Source organism: Tachypleus tridentatus, chromosome 13 (assembly GCF_004210375.1).
Source record: "Tachypleus tridentatus isolate NWPU-2018 chromosome 13, ASM421037v1, whole genome shotgun sequence".
Classification (NCBI taxonomy): domain Eukaryota; kingdom Metazoa; phylum Arthropoda; class Merostomata; order Xiphosura; family Limulidae; genus Tachypleus; species Tachypleus tridentatus.
In genome coordinates this window covers 152,215,275-152,239,111 of record NC_134837.1, presented here as the reverse complement: position 1 = coordinate 152,239,111, position 23,837 = coordinate 152,215,275, and the positions used below count along the sequence as shown (strand labels likewise).

The following is a 23,837-nucleotide window of genomic DNA, read 5'->3' as shown; positions in this document are numbered from 1 at the left end:
AGGTGAGATCACATTCTGAAGATAGTAATAATAATATCTGACGTATAAATTCATAGGCCCGGCATGGCAAGGTGGGTTAAGGCGTTCGACTCGTAATCTGAGGGTCACGAGTTCAAATCCCTGTCATACCAAACATGCTTGCCCATTCAGCCGTGGGAGTGTTATAATGTGACTGTCAATCCCACTATTCGTTGGTAAAGAGTAGCCCAAGAGTTGGCGGTGGGTAATGATGACTAGCTGCCTTCCACTACTAAATTAGGGATGGCTAGCGCAGATAGCCCTTGTGCAGCTTTGCGCGAAATTAAAAAACAAACATGAATTCAAAACCTTCAGTCGAAAATGTTAAATACTTTTTGAACAGTGTTTTAAATACGTTTAACTGCTGCGCTGTAGATCCCACTTGTTATTGTTCTGATATATATTGTACTGTAAGAATTGAGACAAAAATTTGTTTAAGAACAGCTGCAGTGTTTATTTTGAATAGAACAAACTGTTATGCTTCTCGTTAAACGTTTGCTAACTTTTCCGAATTTCTTTTCGATTTAGTAAATAACATATTTAATTCTTATTTGTAATGAATTTTATATGAAATGAATGAAAACTAGAAGGGCACTAATTGAAAATTTGACGTTTTTTAACTTCCTAATCAATGTAGGAGTTCGAAAATGGAACTGTTGATAACATATAAAAGTCAAATTTTGATAGCTAAGATATACTTATAAAAACCAGACCTAGAGGACACTCTGAATCTTGCTCTGCACCATTTTGTATCCATGCGTTTACCTCCCCCCCCCCCGTGGCATAGCGGTATGTCGAGAGACTTACAACGCTAAAAACCGGGTTTCGATACTCGTGGTGGGCAGAACACAGATAGCCCATTGTGTAGCTTTATGCTTAATTCTAAAACAAATAATCCATGTTTTTGTGGTTAAAAAGTATGGTACTAAATAACTACTTAATTTTAACTAGTATTATCAACTGCAAATATTTAGTTTGAAATATACACAGATATTACTACGTTGTAAATAAGAGTGCAAAGTAAAGGTTGAAGGTTACTTATCTCTGCCTTTTGTGAGCATATACATTCAAAAACTGCGCGTTCTTTACGTTGAGAGAAACAAAAACGACTGTAGTGCCTCGTTTTCTCCGCTAACACTACCACGTGAGATGACGTCAAACTTGTTAAACCAATGGTTATCTAGGTTGCGCCGAGCTAAGATAGAACGGTGTTGTGCTGATCATTCGTATAATAAATATCGATGTTAGAATCTCGTCCTTTAACGTTGCCTCTTCTCTTTGTCTTACAGTGGGGTGCGCAGACTGCATACAATTCTCTACAGCGTGATTCTCGCTTTGTGTAGCGTGTTTCTTAGCCACCGAACATGGGGCTTCAGGGGCTCGTTTTAGTCTATACAACTACATTGATATGTCTTGGAGAAGTAAGCGGTAGTAGTTTGCCTACATCCATTCTGCCTTTTGTTTCCCGACCCAATGCTACTCTAGGTAACTCGGGGAAAGTGGCTCTAGACTGTTCTCATGTACAGCAGTTAGTTACGAAAATGAATTCTCGATCATCTTATTCCACATCGGACAAATCGACTCAAGGTGGGCCAGTAATATTATCATTCTCTAATATATTTTAATTAAAACGATTACGTGTAGATACACTATGTGGAAAATTTTAAAAAATAAAATCAACTTTTATTTAAGTTAATTAAACATTAAAGACATTAAAGCACAAATTATAAGATAAATTTACTTAAACAAAACAAAACAGAGCGAGAGATGACCGAAATATCCAGTTGCATCAGGCCTAGCCAAGATACAAATTGTGTGTAACAACAAATATCTTATTGAGACTATCTAAACATTAGTTTCAGTCTGATAGCTGTTTATATCAATTACGTTTTAGTGCTCACCAAAAAGATTTTTTGTTTGTTGCACATACATTTTTGTTTTAAACAAAACAGTTTTGTTGTTGTCTGTTGGTATATGCTGAGAATCACTTGCTCTTATCTATTAGTGGAATTTCTTCAGTGTATTAGTGGTTTGTCAGTTTTTAATACATCGCTTCTGGATGCTATTTGTCAATGGACTACTTATCAGATTTAGATTTGAATTTTTCAAATTTACTTTAAATGTAACCCATAAACAGCCTTCATCATCCTTGCTTTTAATCCCGATAAAAATCTGATTTCGTGAATTCGAGAATATATTCAAGCAGGTTTTAAAAAAGAAAAACGAGTTATTTCAAGATTGTGAATAAAATACGAGACATTTAACCTAAAGTTATTGAATAAAAGTTACATATACAATATTGACAGATATTTAGTAGGACTCGTTGCCTCGTTTTTGTGTAGAATCCTGTCTCGTACAACTTGAGGATTTATTTTAGAATACAGATACATAAATGATAAAAATAATTCTTTTTAACATTGTAAAATAATAAATAAAATTCTTTAATGTGGATTAGTTTCATAATTTCGTTGGTTTTTTATCTTTACTTGGAACTCTTTATTTACCTATAGAAGTATTTTTATGGTATATATATATATATTTTGAATAACATAAAATCATGTAGTCATTATGATCAAAATGGGACTTTATAACGACAATAGTCTTACCATTTCTATACATCAAACATTACACGTCTACATGTAATGTAGAGCAAATGCTAATCTCATAATATATGGAATGTAGCATGACACTACGGTTTAGGGTATACATGTAAAGTTCTATATATTTTGTCATATAATATGATTTATTATTTATTAGTACTTAAAAGAAATACATAGAAATGGAATCAGGATAACAATAAAGCTCAAAGATATTTGTCTCCCTAGAATGCTCTTTGTTTTACTTTTGTGACTTATTCAGACACCAGCTTATTTGTTTGATTTTTGAATCAGTGTTTCCTTTACACAGAGCTAATCCCATTTTCTAGGAACGATTTCGTATGCTTATACTGACAATTCGACAATGTAATGATGCCATGGTAACCTGATGGCTGTAAGAATAGAATTATCATTTTGAAAAGAAATATTTATGTAATAAGATTGTTAAATGATGGGGCACAAAGGGCATGCCAGTGTTCAACTTGGAATCGGGAAAACTCGCACAGAAGAGTGTTTACGACAGCTATGAGCACTAAAATCCTTGCACTGTTGGAAAGATAAATAAAGATTCGAAGTAGACGAAGATACACAAACCAGTATCTACGTGTAGCGAAAGTTGCTTGGACATTTTAAGATGTGTGGTCTCAGATTAGCTCTTACATTCTTTGTAGAAGATTTATTACAATGAAAACTGCGACGTCGAACAATAGCACGTAATCATGGCTATCAGACCATGTACTATATGATGATGGAATATGTGGTTCGTAGGGCCATATAGAACCTCGAACATCGCTCTTATAAAGTACGACTAACCTCACTATCTTTGCACTTCTATTCACAACTTACTGTTTTTCCGATATTTCACTTCGTTTTATCATGTAGTAATTTACTGTTTGTTCTTATGAACTTGACGTTCGCTTTTATATTAATATAATAATGTTTCACCATCTTTCATAGGCATTTTATCAACGTTTTTTTAACCTATTGTTTAACAGCATTTTTTTTCGTATTCTGGCATGACTATCTCAATTTTCTTTGATGATTTGCTACATGAGTAATATGTAGATGTTGTGCAACTTAAAAGAAATAAACAAAACAAGATTTTTTCTTTGATCTTGAGATCATTCTGCAGCTTTCATAAAGCTTGTATTTCAGGCATTCGCTCAATATGTATATACTTGTATAGTTAATATACATCACATATTATTATTTGTTTGTTTGTTTGTTTGTTTGGAATTTCGCACAAAGCTACTCGAGGGCTATCTGTGCTAGCCGTCCCTAATTTAGCAGTGTAAGACTAGAGGGAAGGCAGCTAGTCATCACCACCCACCGCCAACTCTTGGGCTACTCTTTTACCAACGAAAAGTGGGATTGACCGTCACATTATACGCCCCCACGGCTGGGAGGGCGAGCATGTTTAGCGCGACGCGGGCGCGAACCCGCGACCCTCGGATTACGAGTCGCACGCCTTACACATATTATTAACATTCCGATAAACATTGAAAATAACATTATATGTGCAACCAACTTTATATTATTGATTCACAGAAACAGGTTTATTCTATAATGTATATTGACTGAGTGAATATATTGATATTGAATACTCAAAAATGGCTCTCTGAACGTCTGTTCAAATGTGTAAAATATATACGTATATACATTTGAAATGGTGTATAAGACATCCAAAATGTACTTCACTAAGCTTTCTTTGATACTTTTCTCAGTGATTTTACGTATTTTTGTTGCTTGAACGTGACCTAGTAGTAATCGTGCCAGATTACGAATCTAAGGGTCCAGAATTTGCATTATTTTGCTAAAAAATCGCCCTTTTGCAGTTTTGGGCTGTAAGTGGGTTAAATCCTTCTATTCGATTAAAGTAGTTCAAATGTTGGCGGTTGGTGCTACTATCTAGCTGTTTTTCCTCTGTTATACAAGTTCATGATTAGTGATAACTAATACAGATAATCTATAGCTTTCCGCAAATATTCAAAAGAAACGATTATATGTTTGTGTTTTTATAGGTATCGAATTCCCTATTTGTGATGCAGGAAGAACATGCTGTACCAAAGAGACAGAAATAAGTTTTGTTACGTTTGCTCGCGAGGATTTTCGTTCTGTGATTCAGACGAGTGGTTCATTACTGACGGGTTTACTTACCACAACCTCTGGTCGTCTTGAAGGTACGTGTGAAAATGTTTTTTGTTTTTTTTCAAAGAGTCGACACTTTACGTGTTTGGTAACTTTAATATTTCAGAGGAAATCTTTCTCGATGTAGCCTTTATACAAAGGTTATCTAGTACTTACAAAGGTTTGATATGTTAAGAAACACATTGAAACGATTTCGAATATGCAAAGCAGCAAGTCACAACATATATGCATATATATGTTTGCGGCGGAACGGAATGTATTAAAACTAAATTTTGATAACACTTAATGGTGTGTTGCATAGATTGTGTGATGTCAGTAAGAACTGACTGCTCTTGTAAAGGTAATAAATGTTTCTGACGAAAAATATTTCTACTTTGTGATCACAAAGATGAGTACAGATCGAGCATTTGTATCTTGCAACACGGGAATATATATATATTTACTTAATGTTGTTAGAAAATAAAGGAATATGGATCAACTTGAGGATTCAGGATCATCAATTCGTACCCCAGCAGTGGTAAGCAGAGTATAGCTTTATGTATGAGATGAAAATCCACGAATACAGAAGCCGTTCACGTACCACAGGAAACAAGATTACTGAACATAATCAAGAAGGATCTTCCTTTGAAAAATTGACTAACGTTACGCTTAAACAATTTTCTGCCACGACATATCAGTTCAACAATCTCACATTCAAGCAGCTGGAGAATAAATTAGTCATTTATGCTACTTCATATGCAGACATAGCAGTCAAGTCGTCGGACGCAACTCCTTTAAATTTCTATGTGATTGGACTGTTTAATCGGATATTGGTAAACTGGTGTCGTCATACACTAAACAGTTTATGAAATGTAAAGAGGAAGAAGTAGGGTGCTTGGAACATAACAGTCTTATGACAGAGTTATTGTAATGGATTGTTTTCAAGACGCACATTTGTCAGATGTACAAATAACTAGGCATGGTGTCATGCACTGCAACGACATGAAGAGGCTCCAAAGTCGTTTTGATATTAACTACTCAACTTTTACAGGTTTCATGTTTCACCAACTACCCTGTTGTTTCTCTTGCCTGTGTGTGTAATATACGTATATATTTGTGTGGTTTGTATTATTTCTGATTTCATTAAGCCTAAATATATTTTTTGTCTTATTGAGTTTTACCTATGAGTTCAACCGTTTAAAGTAACGTAAGGAGTGCAGAACAAATGTTTTCCGAAGTTTTTCATAATGTAATCTTCCAAATTGGTAATTTCCCATCAAACTTTAAAATCTATGCGACAACCAGATTTCCCAATCACTGAATGTATTTCAGAATCTACTGAAAAGTGCTTTTTCCTTCTGGACATGATGTTTTTCATGTTCGTTGTTATCAAAGTAACACTCAAAATGTAATTACATTATTTGGCTAGGAGTTCACGTTGAGTTGTACAAGATTGAACTTTGGAGTGTTTAATCGTTAGACTGATAAGACAAGTACTGTAATCAATTTTGAAACAAAACACGCTAAGTTTTGTAGTAATAAGTAGATGACGCGATAGTCTTCATAACTAAGATTTCAATTAAACAAGCATCGTATTAGAGTCTGTACAATAAAATTCAACTGTGTATTGTTCGTCCTGTTTCTATAGAGGAATTAAATAAGTTATTTAACATGATGTTGGAGACTCACCACATCGTCACAATCCATATCAGCACATCCTGTCAATTGCCCTTTTTGTGCAGATTCCATTTCAAAAGGATAAGTCTCTGCCGCTTTTTGTAATCCAGTCAGTGTAAAGAGATGACGGTTTCCCAACGCCTGTTTCAACAGTTCGATCGCACAGAAATACATAATCACTGTTTATAACGACTTGATTGGCATGCTTTCATATAAAATAATATGATTTCCGTTTCATTTTCCAGTTGCTTAAGGCGTGTGACAGCTGAAAGAATGTGTCGTGGAAGCAACTTGTGTACACCAGACTTTCCGAACACAGAATTTTATTTTATTTTCGTGCGCATCATTGCTTTGAGCAAATGTACTGCTTTTGCTACTGAGCTTTATGTTCATGGATTCTCACCTATTAAAAGACGCTACTCTTTTCTTACTGCAACTGGATAACAGGCCGTGAACTTGTAATAAGTCCCTTTTTGGATGGTCCTGGCACCCCAGTTTAATCCATATTTCTTTGCTTTCTAATCCCCTTAAGTACAAGTGGAAATTGTAAATTTTCTATCTAAAAACATCTTAATATGTTGAGTGTATGAATATTTTGCGTTTGAAAATGCTATTATATACCTTTTCTTAAAGCGACTTTTTGTCTGTAGCATCACACTACCAACGAAATACCAAACGATGCCATAGGCAGTATTGATGCAATCCATTCTGCCACGACTTTATATAAATTGTGATTGTAACGTGACTTACTAATTTGCATATTAATAATTGTTCTATTATAAAATAATCAAACATTTCTATTTGTATACCCATCATTTTTATTTTATACTTCTAAACATAGATATAGCTTATTAATATTATTAGTTTTGCTGCACCATATATTATTACTGAAATACTTAAGAGATCGATAAATAAAGAGAAAACAATTTATTTTCACAGATAATACAATGTTCATAAGCACCAAATACCATACATGTTTATGTTAAAGAAAATCTTCGATTACACATGAACTCATAATATGCGACAGCAAATATTAGGCTTCTTCTTACGAACGTTAGCTTTCTACGTGGTTGGCCGATCCACCTCGCGACGCTTATGCTGAGCTTGGTTTGGTGGGTCATTGACAGACAAGTTATTCAACTGAAGCCCTCCCAGGCGGGCATGATAGGTAACCCCGGCGTTACCACTTTTCCCCTAAATGGTGCTGTTGACGACTAGTTGGCGCGTGCCGTGAAGGGTGAGAACCATAGAAGCATTTAGAGTCCTTGATGTTGTTTGTTTGTTTTTTAACTCCGTGCAAAGCTAAATTAGGGACGGCTAGTGCAGATAGTCTTCATGTAGTTATAAAGTGAAAGTCAGTACCACTATTCGTTGGTTTATAGAGTAGCCTAAGAGTTGATGGTGAGTGGTGATGAATTTCACTTTATAACGCCCCCAAGGCTGAAATGGTGAGCATACTTGGTGCGACCCTCAAATTACGAGTCAAGCGCCTTAACCGCCTGACCATGCCGGGCTCCTTGATGTTAAAAAGACATCTTTTCTTAAAACCACTTATCTAATGTTCCGTTTCTGGAGCTTTTTGAAAGTATAGATATACCTGCTTTTTAAAGTTGAGATTAAGGGAAAAGTTGAAGAAAATATGTAAACATTTGCATTTCTTGTCTACCTTACGTCGTGCTGTTCTTGTTTTTTAAATTTTAACCTATCCAAGTACAGGGACTTTTATGAAAAACAAATATATCAGTTAGAAAATAAATTATCCAGGGATCCAGCTAATAACTACAAGTTTATGGGGTAATCTACTATTTATCAACTGAGGTCTGCTATAGATCTGTTTTTTTAACAACTTTCCAGACTTACTGGTTTCACAATATTCCGTTAGTTTTCGGCGTTTTAACCTAAACTTTCATTAAAATTTATTTTAATGCTTTCTTTATTGAGTGTTATCGTGGACAAAACTGTTTGGTGTGAAACCAGATGTGTTTGTTAAACGTTCTTAACAACGAAGCATATGAATCGTTTTAAGACTCGGCCGGTATTAAATAAGAGGGTGGGTAGTCAAGTTATGGTGGGAATAAAAGATAATTACTGGAGATTACAACGGAAAAAATTAACATTTGGCTGTTGTACAAGAGCTTGTGACAACAATCGTTGCCGGAATTAGTATTAATCAATTGTGATAACTTAGACTGAAACCTGTTTGACCTGCACTGGAATCACATTTTTATTTTTGTTACTGTTTGTTTGTTTGTTTTGAATTTATCTCAAAGCTGCTCAAGGACTATCTGTGCTAGCCATCCCTAATTCAGTAGTGTAAGACTAGAGGGAAGGCAGCAAGTCATCACCACCCACCGCCAACTCTTGGGCTACTCTTTTACCAACGAATAGTGGGATTGACCGTCACATTATTAGCACATAAATCTATGTGTGGATGTTATATTACCATTTTCAGATTGTGTGTGTGTGTGTCCAGCTGGCTACTTTAGAAAAGGTTTATCCAAAAAATACCTTATACACAACAAGCTCAAGAAAAATTTTATCCTTAATAGATGATTAATTGGACACACCCATTTTCTTCCATATAAGAAGATCCTGCTACTATGGTATCTGTAAAATCTAACTGTACATAATGTTTCAACTGGTATGCATCTAAGTCTATAATATTTCATGCTGTAAAACTGAGTCAAGATGTAGGTACACTACCACACCCAAAGTTTAAAGACAAATTAATCAAAAACTGGTTACGATACTCACTCTTACGAATATTTCAATCAAAATACGTATTACCATAATTAACACTCAAGATAATTTCCATCTATATACAGCTAAGCTTACTATAAATCATTCCTTTTGCCACTTAGACACATGTAAAGAACTCTTAGTTGGAGTATTTGTCCATATTCTATCTGAATTGATTATCTAACTCAAGTTGAAGAATTTGTTAAGTAAGTGACGAGTTATTTGATGGAAAAATAAACACAGATAAGAATCGATACAGAATATTTTGCCACTCGTAATGTAACAGGAAATCAGTCATATAAACAAAAAAATATATAAAAATATGAACATATGCGTATAATATATAATAATGATCTGAAGAGGTAAAATTATTATTATTTACCACTCTAAGATAAGTACTGTCCTCGTTAAATGGAATACGTAAACATTTAGATCGTTTGTACTTAGAACAAGAACTGTTTTTTTTTTATAAAAATATTAGCCAATGATCGAAATAGAGGAATTTGAAGTGTAGCTCTCCTGTCCCATATGTCAAAATCAAATGCTCGTATTAAAATACTTCAAATTAAGTAGGACATCTGACATCTTATGAAGACCACTTATAATTCAAGTGCCCTTTTTTTCTTCGTTATTCAAGGGCACTTACTATCTTGCAGTTTTCACACTGTGAGATGTCTCAAGAATGTATTAGTAATGTGAGATTTTAAAGGCTACGTTTGAAGGTTGATTAACTATTCCTCGTGTATCTTCTGCTGTTCTGTATTCAAGACTCGTCAGTTAAGACGTTTGGTGAAGAAAAACGAAAACGCATGAATGATTGAATATTTCCCGTTCACTATTTAGGGGAACGCTTCTTGCTTTATTTTATGTGTAAATGAAAACATGTATAATCTTTCCACGTTGTTTTTAGCAATTACACATAGAACGGATTCAAACGGACAGTAGTGAATATTTACTCACCAACGCTTACTGGTGCAGTCAGTATGTGTTTAACGGATACTTGTTTGCTTTTTTTTCAATTTTAAATTTTCCAGTTATATAGTTTGTGATAATAATATTTTATTTAGTAAATATAGGTAATTATTTTCTGCTAGTTTAGTGTAAACGTTGAAGTGTCCCAATTTTTAAGGTAAAGTAAGATTTTAAAATATTATTCCTAGTAAGCTAGCGTTTACCAAATCAGGTTAGTTATTACAGCTTAACGCTGACAAGATTCCGAGTTTATTTCAAGTACATTTTTTCATATAAGTTATATTTAAAAAAGTCAAGATTCTAACATTGTTCTGAATAAATGTCCGAAACAAACAAAAAATGGATAGGTTTTGGAAACGAAATTGCTTTGATTAAGCCTATAAAGGAATCAGCTGTGAATTTACGTATTGCCAGTAAAAATACTTAAAAATACAATAGATATCATAGATCTCTCTCCTGTATTAGCTTAAAACATGCTTACATTTCTTGTACGAAGACTATTATGTTAGGTGTGTGTGTTTGTGTTTTCTTACAGCAAAGCCACATCGGGCTATCTGCTCAGCCCACCGAGGGGAATCGAACAAATCCGAAGACATAATTATGTTAGGAGAAATATGCTTCTCTCTTTGCTCTGCTGGTATACTTTAAATTACCAAGTTAATTCTCGTGAAATGCTGTTTAGTATTTAATAAGATTTATAAGTTATATTATTTTAAGAGTAATTTTTTATGCATTGAGTGTAATGAAAGTAATATATTTTGTAAATTTCTAAGACCTTCGTATTGCAGGTGGAACTATCGTTATCAGATCACAAAATACAAATTATTATAATGATGTATTCATTTCAGGGATTTTCTCTTGTTCTTTTTATTTCTCTCTAGTTGAGTAAATTGCTAAAAATTTGTAAACAGCAAACTGGAACGGATATTTCAATTTTCTCCTCATAAAACATAAATTTTTCGTTTTTTAAAACTTTTTAGCTACCAATTTGTTCTAAAAATGCAAGCAAGGCCTATATGATATATAAATCCTCAGAGGTGAACTTAAAAGTCTGCAAATATTATGTGTGTGTGTTTGAAAGTGCAGAGAATAAACATTTCATGTTATTAACAATTTGTAAAAAGGGCAAGAGAGCTAAACAAAGTGACAATTTAAACCCTGATAACTAACACCAAAACAGTTAAAGAGTGAAACTAACAACAGCAAGGTTGGCGTAAGACGGTTCTAAGAACGTAAGTCTAAGATTTAATATTGATTATAACTTACAGTATAGTTTGAAAGTAATCACAAATCAATGGCCTGCGTTGCTTTTCATATGCAGTTTTACCTAAGTTTTTGTTTAAATGAACTCTTCTCATTCATTGGACGAAGTAATTCCGTAAGGTTATTTCTCAAGTGTGTAGAATTTTCTGTTCTTTGCATTTTAATTTTTCTTCCTGCGTATTTAACCATTTTATAGTTGTCCAAAAATGTAACTATATTTATTTTTACTTACGTTGTCTAACCTATATGCATTTAACGTATCCCGTTAAATATCGCGTGAAATGAATGTAATGAAATCATTGCATGTGAAATTTAACTGTGGAAAAGTAACTAATCCACTGGTGTTTCCATGATGTTTTTGTCTATATATTTCAATAAAAATGAAGGACTAAGTCAAAGTTTGTATTTACATATATTCCTTGGAACATAAAATATGCGGTTTAAACATTTAAAATGCACTCAGCCCAAACTGAAGTTTGATATTCTTGCATCACCTTGTTTGATGTCCATATTCATTTACTTATGTCTAGAATGAAAACAGCATCACAAGTGACATTCGAATACACGGTTATAAACTTGTTTATAGATATAATTACATTCCCCTAACGTCTTTGTTGTGTGACGAAACAAAGCACTGATCGTCACTCGGTGCTATTATTTCTGAGTACAGTTCAAAGGTCATGATACGAACTAACCTCTGATATTTTATCCAAACAGAAAAGGAGCAACATTTACCTGTTAGTGTTATATACACAAGTACCAGCTCGTATCGATATATAAGTTTTTCTTTCACTATCAATCTCAACAGCTTGTATGCTAAGGAAGATTACACTTGAGCTGTATTATAATGCATACGGGTTTTTCCAAACAATTTATTAATTCCGATGAGGATTTAGAAACTAAGATCTTATTTTTACCAGTTAATCCTTTCAAGATATTCTTAACTGAAAACACTAAGAGCCTTTTTACTATTAGAAAAATGTGTCTAGGAATTCTGATATTAAGAAACAACTGTGTGCTACACAACGATGTTATATTTTCGACTGTATTTTTTCAAGTAAATGTATTTGCGTTTCTTACTGAATTCCTATTAAAACCTATTTACAATTCATTTGGTCTTTATAGAGTATGCTAGCTGTGAAGTAAATCTCTGTATTAAAATACTAAAGTCAGTTCAGTACTTCAAATATGTCCTTATTGTTTCTATCTTTTTTTTGTGCAAGTAGATATTATAACAATGGTTGGACGGATTTATTTTATACTTTATATTTATTTTATATTACGCTTGTACAAAGTGTAATATTTAATTTTTGCACAGAAAATAGGTTTGTTTTAGAGTAGCCCAACTTTCGGAATCTAAATTTTAAGTTTCTGAACATTGGCGACTTCAGGATTAAAAACGTTTGCGTGTGTGTTGTAGAGACATTGGGTTGAGGAGCATTCTCTTCTTTCTGTTCTTAAACGGTAAGAGAATAGTTAGCTCTAAAGTAGATTAACTGGAAGCTCTAAAGTAGGATTAAGTCTGCTGTAGAAGATTTTAATGATTTTGTATTTTTGTTTTAGTACCTTCTTAGTGTTCTCATTTCGTATTCTGATTGGTTACAGGACTAACAAGTGATTGGATGCTGCTGCATTGATTTTAGTTTATTGTCTATAGTTGCTATGAGCTTGAAGGCAATTACTTGTATTCTGTGAGCAGTAACTTTCATTGGAACTTATTGGGGTACAAAAGGGAGGGCTGATAAATATTTAGGATGGCGCCCACCACTCTTCGCCTCCCACTGCCATTGCCACTGTTCTTGAAATTAGTTTACAAACAAACTGTTGTAAGTGAACGTTTAAATACATTTCTTAGTGTCTAGCCGTGGTTCTCGGACAGTATGGTGGTTAAAATATTTTGATCTGTATCACAAGTAGGAACTACATAACAGTTGTGATACACTGCCTTTCTTTATAACTATGCAGATTCTATTTCTACAAATACCTTATATTAAAGACACGCATCACAATTCCCACGACGTACAATGCAAGAAAGAATAAAAAGATTATTGGAATTTATATTTTAGCCATGACAAGACAAAAGCACTGTTATGTGAAATATACATCACACACTTAATTTAATTACACGCAAATTAGGCTTGCATTGATGTGTCATGTAATCTAAAATGCAAATGATTGGCCATTCAGCCTGTGTTGTTAATTGAATATTTTATAGAAGTAGCTTTACCTATTTATAGTTCCTAACACTTCATTTTACTAAGGAGCATCGTCACACGCACAGCAAGGATAGTCTGTCATCAGTGATGCTTGAAATGAGAGTATGGTATCTCTGAAGACATGATTAAAGGAAATCTTCAGTAACTGTAATCATTTTATAGCATACTGAGTGTTTTCTGTGCTTGATAGGACTGAAATTGAAGTCCGATGAATGTACAGGCTGCTAAATTCGTTTATCTTTCTCATTTTCAAAGCATGGAATGAGCAGTTTAATATAAAATGGGCGGGAATTATTATAAATTAAAGTGTAATAGGCTACACAAATGGGCATATGTGGCTCTGATGATGTGTGATACCAGTGACAACATTTCACAGTATATAGAGATTGGTGTGTTCACCACTGTTTGTTCCTTGTGCCGTATAACTGTATGCAAATTGTGTTATGTCTGAGTTCAGGTTCTCTCCAAATGACTATATGACTGTTATATGATGAAATGGTAAAGCACAATTTATTTGCAAAAAGATTATTGCGACGTATGTCGTTGGTTCGTTGTACGTGGACGAGGTGAGGAGAATGCTTGACTCGCAATCTGAGAGTCGCGGGTTCAAATCCCCGTCACACAAAACATGTTCGCCCTTTCAGCCGTAGTAACACGCTATGGTAACAAAGCTGTTAAACACTTTTAGTCACTTTACAACAGTCTGCTGTGATTGGCTGGTTTACATTCATTCAGTGGCTTTTCAAGTGAACGTTTAAATTCATTTCTTTGTGGTCTACCTGTGGTTCTTGGACAGTATGGATAAACAGTGAATTGAAGAGTCTGAAGATATTTAAAACAACAGTTGAAGGCAAAAATACTAACGTCATATGTAGACTAATATTATAAAATTAAAACTGTAGTTGAAACTATAGACATAAGCACTCAGCAGAGTGGCTAATAATTTAAAACATCCAGACGTAAATTAACTATTCTAAAATAAACTTCAACCCCTATTATGGCTTCGATCTCTCTCGGATAAAGAACTAAAACAATTCAAATGCAGATTTAGTGTGAAATAAAAGAGAACAACTAATGAAATTACGTGATCTCACAGGTCAGTAGTCTAACATTAAGTGAGGAAAGACTTCCAAGAGAAACTGCTTATTCCCATATACATAGAATTATGGCATACAAGACGAAAAATCCTGATACCCTTCCTTGTTTAGTACTTATCGACTTCCAAAGTAACAGATGTCAAATTGCAGGATTTTTATTTTTATGTTATTAGTAGATTTAGACTATAGAATTACAGATGGGTTAATAGTAACTTGTACCGTAAGTGTGTATGACAGACTGAATGACCAATCATAAGAATAATTTGTTTTTTAGACCGTGTGAGAAATCATAACATGCATGATTCGTATAACAATGAAACGAGAAAGAAAATTCATGATATTTTATAACAGTTGTGTCTGTCATATCATACATAGTCATAATATTAGAAATTATGATCAAATTTTAATTGTTAAGCGAGACGGTGTTTTCACTTCGTATTACTTGTTAGGCTCTTGTCAAGGCCTTTAAATGAAAAAAAAAGAAGTTGTTATATATATGTTAACAATTCTTGTGCATAAAAATCTCTGTTCAGCTCTGCAGCTATTAAACTATCACATTTCAGTAATTCATTATTGAATATTATTTTTTATATTTTATTTGACTCACTTATGGGCTTATAGCTTTGGTTCTGAGTTACTGTTGGAATTCTTTGACTAACTGATAGACTAAAAATGTGAAGATAGGAAGCTTGTTAAACGAAATATGAAGCGTACCATATATAACATTATACAACATTGCATTCATAAAACAGCTGTAATTGCTTAGATTCCTTAGGACGTACTAAAAACAGATTGTTTTTGTTAGATGAAAACATACGCAAGGCTAATCTAACTAACTGCTCTGTTTCCACTGTGAGAATGAAAGCAGAAACAGAGGTAACAAGGCCACATCTTTATCAAATTACAGCACAAATTAAATATTTAAAGCTAGTTTGTTTAAATGAAAATGAAATTAGACTTAAGTTCACAAATTGAAGAGCGACTAATATTTCCCCAAGATAATAGAAAAAATTATACCTTCAGAAAACAGAAAGGGTTTAATATTTCCCTGGAAATACTTAGATATCAATGATTCACTACTGTATTAAAAAACATGTAACATCCTAAATAGCTTACCTGTTATAATTCAAAAAATTTCTATTAATGTTCTATTGTGTGATAAAAATTTTATATAACTATAAAATAAGGTTTAAAATGTCATCATTTTAAAGAAAAACGGCTTTTAACTAAGAACAGAGGAAAATTAAACCTACATAACAGTCAACAAAACACAGGTTGAATAAGTTATGTTAAACTATCTAGGGACCTCACCACGACATTACAGTTCATAACACTACGTCCAGCTGAACTCATTTTGACAACCATACATTTTGAAAGTAGCTCTGCACCGTTAATTCCACTGCAAAAAGACTCCGTCGTAAGGCCATTACGTTTAGAGCACTTGAATTCTTTCTGATGCGTTCTATAATCCATCTAGTGTATGAGAATGACAATTTTCAAGTGCACATTTCATCAGTTTTATTCGTACAGAAATCCACATATGTTACTTATCCAATGTGTCTGCGTAAGGTTTGGCATAAATACCTTCTCCTCATGAACTACCTGTTTCATTATCCAGTTGGTTGAGATAGGTGACACTTGAATGGGTATGTCGTGAAAGCATGTACACATAACTGTGTCAGTTTTTCAGAAGGGATCCTTCTAGATTATATTCCTTACCGTTATCTGAGAAACCAGAACGGCTTTTGCAACTGATCTCTGTGTTCGTAAATTCTCACCTGTTACAAGATCCCACACTTTAATTATCATGCCTGGGGTACGTTTTGTCTCAACCCTTTCTGGACTGTTCCATGCTCCAGATTGATATCGTCATCTTGAATATTCTGAAGCCATAATCTGAACACACTTTTAAGATATTGATGAACATTTTGTGAAGGAGAGGAATGCTAGACATCTTTTCCAACAGTGATCAATTTTCAGTAGCTACACATTTCCTACGAATCGCTAAACACCGTTAAACTGTAGATTTAATATATACCATTCCCTCAACGACTTTATATCATCTATGTTTCTCATGTAATTTGCTGATTTTCATGTTAAAGTCTTTGTAATGGAAAATACTTAACCCTCTGTACATATCGGTTTCGTGTATTGATGAAATAAGCAACGGGATATGTTTACCCACAAAGTTGTTGGCCATCTAATTATAGTTATGTCTCACAGACGCAGAGACTTTCAATGCCAAAATGGCGTATAGTCATTACTGTCTCGTTTAGCCAAATGTAACTTTTTCATAGAAGTTAGACGAGTTAAGTCTTATTTTAGTCTTCTATGAATTCAAGACTAATCGTGTTCTATAGGTTGTAACTATTGATATATTGCCAATGACACCTAATAAATGTGTTCCTGAAATAAACATTAATTTGAACTGTGTTGTAGATTTGACCAAAGAAAAATTTAGCTAGAAAATACTACCTGCTTAATTTTGTGAATGAAAAGTAGGACGAATACTGGGAAGCTAAATATAAGATAATTAATTCAAAATTACAATAACAGCAGTTTCTATTCCGATTTTAATTATTACCACGTTTCGACCCATAGTATCGGATTATCATGAGGTAAAAGTAACATTGAAAAGCTTCGCTCTTTTTTGAAAGTAACTTTCTTATTGATGACGAACCGACACTATGGGTTGAAACGATTTAATCATTTAGTTCATAATATTTTTACTTTAAAAGTTGCTTTTATTATATTTTTTAATTAATTGCTTAGTTCAACAGATTTTTCATTAAATATTAGATGCGAGACAACCTTCCTGAGTCAAGAGTTCAAAGATATCAAGTTTATCATACAGTTTTCAGAAAATGATCAGTTAACTGTGCAGTTCTTTCGTTTCGCGATTTCATAAACTTGGTAATGTCTATAGCTATCAATTGAAAGACAATCAGTGATGTCGAGAAACCCACTTGTTGAGAAATTTATATGACGGCTCAGCTAGAAGAGCGAACATCGAATCGTCACTATCGCTCATAAACTATCGATTTTGATTTGGTTTGTTTCTGAATTTCGCGCAAAGCTACATGGAGCCTATCTGCGCTAGCTCTCCCTAACTTACATCATTGAACAGACTAGTGTTTTTGGCCGTGGGGGCGTTTTAACATAACAGTCAATCCCACTAGTCCATTAAAATAACTTAAGTGCTGGTGGCGGCTGGTGTTGACTAACCGCCATCCTTCTAGTCTAAATTAGAGGCGGATAGTGCTCTCGAGTAACTTTGCGCGAAATTCGATAAAATAAGTAATGAAACGAAATGTTTCTATGTTTTATTTCAGTATAATCAAGACATTTTGTATACTTCCTAACATTGGACGGAAAACACAAAGTATTAGGTGTGATAAATTAACAATCGTCAACAATTCTGGAGTGAGAGATTCTACGTCATCTAATTACGTCAGTTATACAGAACAGCGATCGAAGTACACAGATACACGATTAAAAGCTTATTAAATGCAAGTATTTTATGATATATAGAAACGTGTAACTAATATCATAATATACTATTTCTATGTTTTGTTGTTTTTAGAACAAAGCGATATTGAGTTATTTTCTGGTATCACCGTGGGATTTGTTTGTTTGTTTCTGAATTTCGCGCAAAGCTACACCAGGCCTATCCGCACTAGCTCTCCCTAATTTAGCAGTGTAAGACTAGAGGGAAAGCAGTTAGTCATCACCACCCACCGCCAACTCTTGAGCTACTCTTTTACCAACGAATAGTGGGATTGACCGTCACATTATAATGCCCCCACGGCTGAAAGGGCGAGCATATTTGGTGTGACGGGGATTCGAACCCGCGACCTTCAGATCACGAGTCGAGTGCCTTAACCACCTGGACATGCGGGGCAAAAAAAGTCTTCCGACGAGACGGATATGAAGCATAAACTATCGAATGTTGCGTGTATGAAAACGACTGAACTGTTTCTGATGTCCTAAAAAGTTATTTGGATTAGCTACTCAAGCGTTGCACAACTAGTAGACTCTGAGATTACTGGATGAATAATATACATAATACGCTTCGCTTGTTCCTCGTATCAATATATACAATAATGAAACGATTTCACTCACTTTCACTGTATGAAAACGGTTCGCCGGGTTTACATAAGGCTGTAGTTTCTTCTTCCCCCTGCTCATCTCTTCTAACAAATGTATACAAGCACAGTGTTCCGTGGGGACAACAACATCTGTTGGACTCACATCCAACAAGACATGACAAACAAATGAATCAAAAATAAGTGGTCGCTCGTGCAGGCATAATAAATTTAGAGGACAAGAACTGATGGACATTCATGCTCAGAAGTAAGAGCAAATAGGTAATTTTAGAAGATATACGAACAATGACAGGATACATACGAGCTTAACTAGTCGATAATTTAAAACACTTTACAAATAACATTGATTAAAACATATTCTTTCACTACACTGTAATTAAACAACACTTCTAATCTTCAGAAAGTGAAATAGGTGTTAACAAATGTGTTCCTTTAGGAATTTTCAAACAGAATAAAATACCGAATTATATTTTATTGGTTTCAATGCTTTTAATCATATTGTTTAAAAATAACAGATACACATTCTTACTTGTGAATGTACATATACGTATTTGCAGCTACAAGGTACACAACCATGCTACATTACATATTAGCAGCTACAAGGTACATAAAATCCATGCTACGTGTGTATCATCATTAACTTGTGGAGAATAAATATAAGAGTCAAATTTTGTTATAAAGAACTAGGAGAGCGAGGATTTTCCCCAGTAACACAACGTTAAGTTTACAGGCTTGGTTTCGATAGTCCTGGTGAGCAGAATAGAAATAGACCATTGTGTAGCTATGTGTTTAACAACAATCAATCATAAGCAATGCTTTGTTTATTATTTCTGTACTTTATATCAGGTAAATCGAATAATCCATTTGTCTGCGCTAGCCGTTCCTGATTTAACAGTATAAGACTTGGTCTACTCTTTTGCCAACGAATAGTGGGATTAATAGTGGGTGAAAGGGCGAGTATGTTTTATGTGATGGGGATTCGAACCCATGCCCCTCAGGTTTCGAGTCAAGCACCCTAACTACCTCACCATACAAGTGAGATCAGGGATTACTTATTGTTTTAACGAGTTAGACATTTGACTGCAGTAGATCCCGAACCTATATATACTAAAGAGGCTTCATCTATAAATAAAAAAAACTGTTTAATATTGTTATTACTAGCTTTCGTTAGGATTTGATTTTCTGCAGTAAAACTTGCTTAGATCTGTCTTTAATACAGTAAAACTTGCTTAGATCTGTCTTTAATACAGTAAAACTTGCTTAGATCTGTCTTTAATACTGAGGCCAAGATATTTTAGGTATGTCCTCTGATTGTGGACAAGGTAAGATGTTTATTTTTATGTTAATTTTCTGATGCCTCTTTTAAAAAGTATTATAACAGAAAGTAATGGAAATACTTTAATAAAACTCAAGTTCACAGGCGACGACTGAATATCTACAGATTTTCTAAGTGAAACTTTAATAAAAGTCAAGTTCACAGAGCACCAGACGACGACTGAATATCTACAGATTTTCTAAGTGAAACTTTAATAAAACTCAAGTTCACAGAGCACCAGGCGACGACTGAATATCTACAGATTTTCTAATTGATTGTCTTAAAGGTAGAACAGAGGAGATATCTAACTTCAACGTACAAATATCTCTCCTTCCATGTTGTGCATTGTACGTGATGTAAATAATGTAACGGTGCGTTCTCTTGACTAGAAAAGATCCAATAAAGACCCCAGTTCTAGTATAACGTGTGTTTTATCATGCGTTGACGTGTTTTTACTTGTAAGTGTGTATTTCGGTGTTGTTGTTGCTTTTTTCTGATGATAACTTATCTCAGAAGTAAATAGTTTGTAACTCCCATTGTGTGAACTCACTCAGGTGGACTTACATGAAGATCTATGTGAGGGTAATCGTTGGGTGACGAGTATACCTTATGTCAGTCCTAGCTACTTTTATATCTCTTTTTTTTTCTTTTTATTCTCCTTCAACTCGCAGTAGAGTGTTGGGTAGATAGCAACATCATCGTGTTTACAGAGTGGCACATGGCTCGCGCTGCTGTGCAGATTTTGTTTAGTCCAAGTTATAGGTATTTGTTTATTACTGGATATTTTCATGTTTCTCACGTAATGTATATCTGTGTCTTTCAATGTTAGTATGATCTTTGAACTCAGGGAGACTGAAGATGATAAAAGAAGAAGAATCCAGCATTCAACAGTTGATGTTGTAAGATGATAAATGTCAAGGTGATTGTGAAAGACGTCACGTTGTAAGATTTTAAATGCTATTAAAATAATACAAATTAGTTTATATAATAACATACAAGGTATAGAAAGTGATTACATAAACGATGCAGTAGCATATCCAATACAGCCAAGTCAAGGATGATGTCTAAAAAGATATGATACGTATTATGATACTCATATATAAATGAGTTTAATCATGTGATGTTCGTTTAACTCGTGTTTCGTTCACTAATAAAACTTTAAATTGTAATTATGTAGAAACAATAGTCTGTTCAATAGTCTTTCTGGATATTCAAATGAATGTTGCTTGCAATCCACTTTTACCAAATCCTTAACGTTTGTTTCCAAGAAAGCATGTTTACTTTTTAGTAAAATTTATGATGTATTACGAACTTATTAGTATATTATATATACCATATTTTAAAAAAATATTTTAGTTCCTTTTTTCAGTTTTAGTATATATATAATCCTTCCACGGTTTTGAAGATGGATACAGTTCGGTTACGTTTTCCCAACCAATTCTCTTTTATGAAATATTATGAATTTCTTTTCTCCCTCATTTGCTTCCTAGTTTAGTACAAAATCAACCAAAACCATGGACAATATTTATTATGGTGTTAAATGACCTGTTCCTTTACAACAAATACATTAGTGCTGTGTTTTTACATGTTAGTAGTTCATTGTAAGTTGTAAAACATAATTATAATGCCAAACAAAATTATTGAATGACAAACAAAGTATAACCAAGTTACAGATAATAGGTGAATAATAAATAAAACTTGCTACCCAGGCGGATATATCAGACATCAGATTTAAAAGTAATCTCCCATGTTATTCATTGTTAATACACAGTAAATGATTTTGTTTTTCTAGAGGGTTCACTAATGGCAGTAAAAATGTATAGTTAGTTTTGTATCAGTGGCGAATTACGCCGGCATGGCCAGGTGGGATAAGGCGTTTGATTCGTAATTTGAGGGTCTCGGGTTCGAATCTCACTCGCACCAAACCTGCTCGTCCTTTCGACTATGGGGGCGTTATAATGTGCTGGTGTATTCCACCATTTGTTGGTTAAAGAGTAGCCCAGGAATTGGCGGTGAGTGGTGATGTCTGGCTGCTTTCCCTCTAGTCTCACACTGCAAAATTAGGGACGGCTAGCGCAGATAGCTCTCGTGTAGCTTTGCGCGAAATTAAAACAAACAAACAAACCAGTAGCGAATTATGGGTACGTTAATAGAAACTAACTGTAACATTAGTGGATGATAAACAGTGAATTATAGTTTGATCTCTCTAAAGATAAATACAGTTTGTTTTAAAAGGCTAATTAATGAGCAGCAAAAATAAATCTTTGATATCGACAAGATTATTTACTGGACAGTTGAATAAAACATATAATGCCAGCAGCGGTTATTAGTGAATGAGGTTATATATGATATTGACATGGGTAATTACTGGATGAGATATATAAATTCTAACAGGAGTACATGTTCGTTGGACGAGTGAAATAAGAACCCATTTTAACGAAAGAACAGGAAACTATGCTTCTATTTTTTGTGACATAATAAACGTTAAAATTGCGATAAAAATACATAAAGGTAAAAATACTGAAAGGAAAGGCTTAGTGTTTTCAAGAATTCTAACAATACTGGTTACATAGTTCATTCTAATGCTGAAGAATATATAATATTGATAGTTTTCCGAAATTAGATGCGGGTACAGCCCCCCCCCCCACACACTCATGACCTTTCTCATATCATTCTGTAACACTATGTCAGGTTTGGTGTTGATTGATCAAGAAATGTGGAAACGTATAAGGAACAGATAGGCACACACATACTGAAATTTATTTATACAGATAAACGGGGATTTAATCCCCCCATAACCTCTTCCATGTCATCTTCTATCACTGTGTCAAGTTTGGTGCTGATTGGTCAACAAATGTGGAAACATAAAAGGAACAGGTAAACATACACACACGTATTGACGTTTATTTATATAGATACAACTGGCAGGGAAAATTAGTGGATGACATACATAAAATATAAGTCTTATAGGATAGTTAGTAGATGAAATATATAAAACATGATACTGAAAGGGACAATTAGTAAATGAATTTTATAAAATATCACACTGAAAAAGGCAATTAATGGATGAGATATATAAACTATAATACTGACAGGGGCAATTAGTGGATGAGATATGTAAAATATGACACTGACAGAGATAATTAGTGGAAGAGATATACAAAATATAATACTGGCACGAGTAATTAGTGAATGAGATATATAAAATATAACACTGAAAAGGGCAATTAGTGGATGGGATATATAATAAGGAATATTTTAGGGATGTTTAGAAAAGGCTAAGTGATATCAATTACCAAACAACGAGAATACTTGATAAACGCCCGTGTTGATTTTGCCCATCAGATTTTTCACGATGTACAATTCTGACAAATTTTTGTTTTCAGTGCTGTGTTTGAAGTTATTTCAAACAAAACAACAAGAACAATAATTTGTAGATAAAAACCGTAATTTAAATTTTAATGTGTTTTATTTCGTAAAATTTAGTTGTCCGAAATAAGAGTTTCAAAATAAAGAGAGGTCAAGGGGTTGGTCATTTCAGGGTCAACACTAAAAACGTGGTCTGTATAGTTTAAGAAAATGGTCCCTTTTAGTGTTATAGAGTTAAAAATAAAGATATGGTCCCTTTTAGTGTGAATAATACGTCTGCGCTCTTTGATGGTCAACTGTAATTGTGAGCTAATGTCTCCATCACCTCTTTTGTGTACACT

At 33.9% G+C, this 23,837-nt stretch overlaps 1 protein-coding gene across 3 annotated transcripts in view; it reads left to right on the top strand.

The window, feature by feature from the left end:
* Positions 1 to 1,200: 1,200 nt before the first annotated feature.
* LOC143240922 (glypican-5-like) overlaps positions 1,201 to 23,837 on the top strand; it is a 72,259-nt gene continuing 49,622 nt past the window's right edge. For all 3 annotated transcript variants that reach the window (XM_076484175.1, XM_076484174.1, XM_076484173.1), the window contains exons 1-2: positions 1,201 to 1,605; positions 4,637 to 4,795. In XM_076484175.1, the coding sequence (XP_076340290.1) occupies positions 1,383 to 1,605; positions 4,637 to 4,795 (382 nt within the window). In that variant the 5' untranslated portion in view covers positions 1,201 to 1,382. The remainder of the gene's footprint in view (positions 1,606 to 4,636; positions 4,796 to 23,837) is intronic.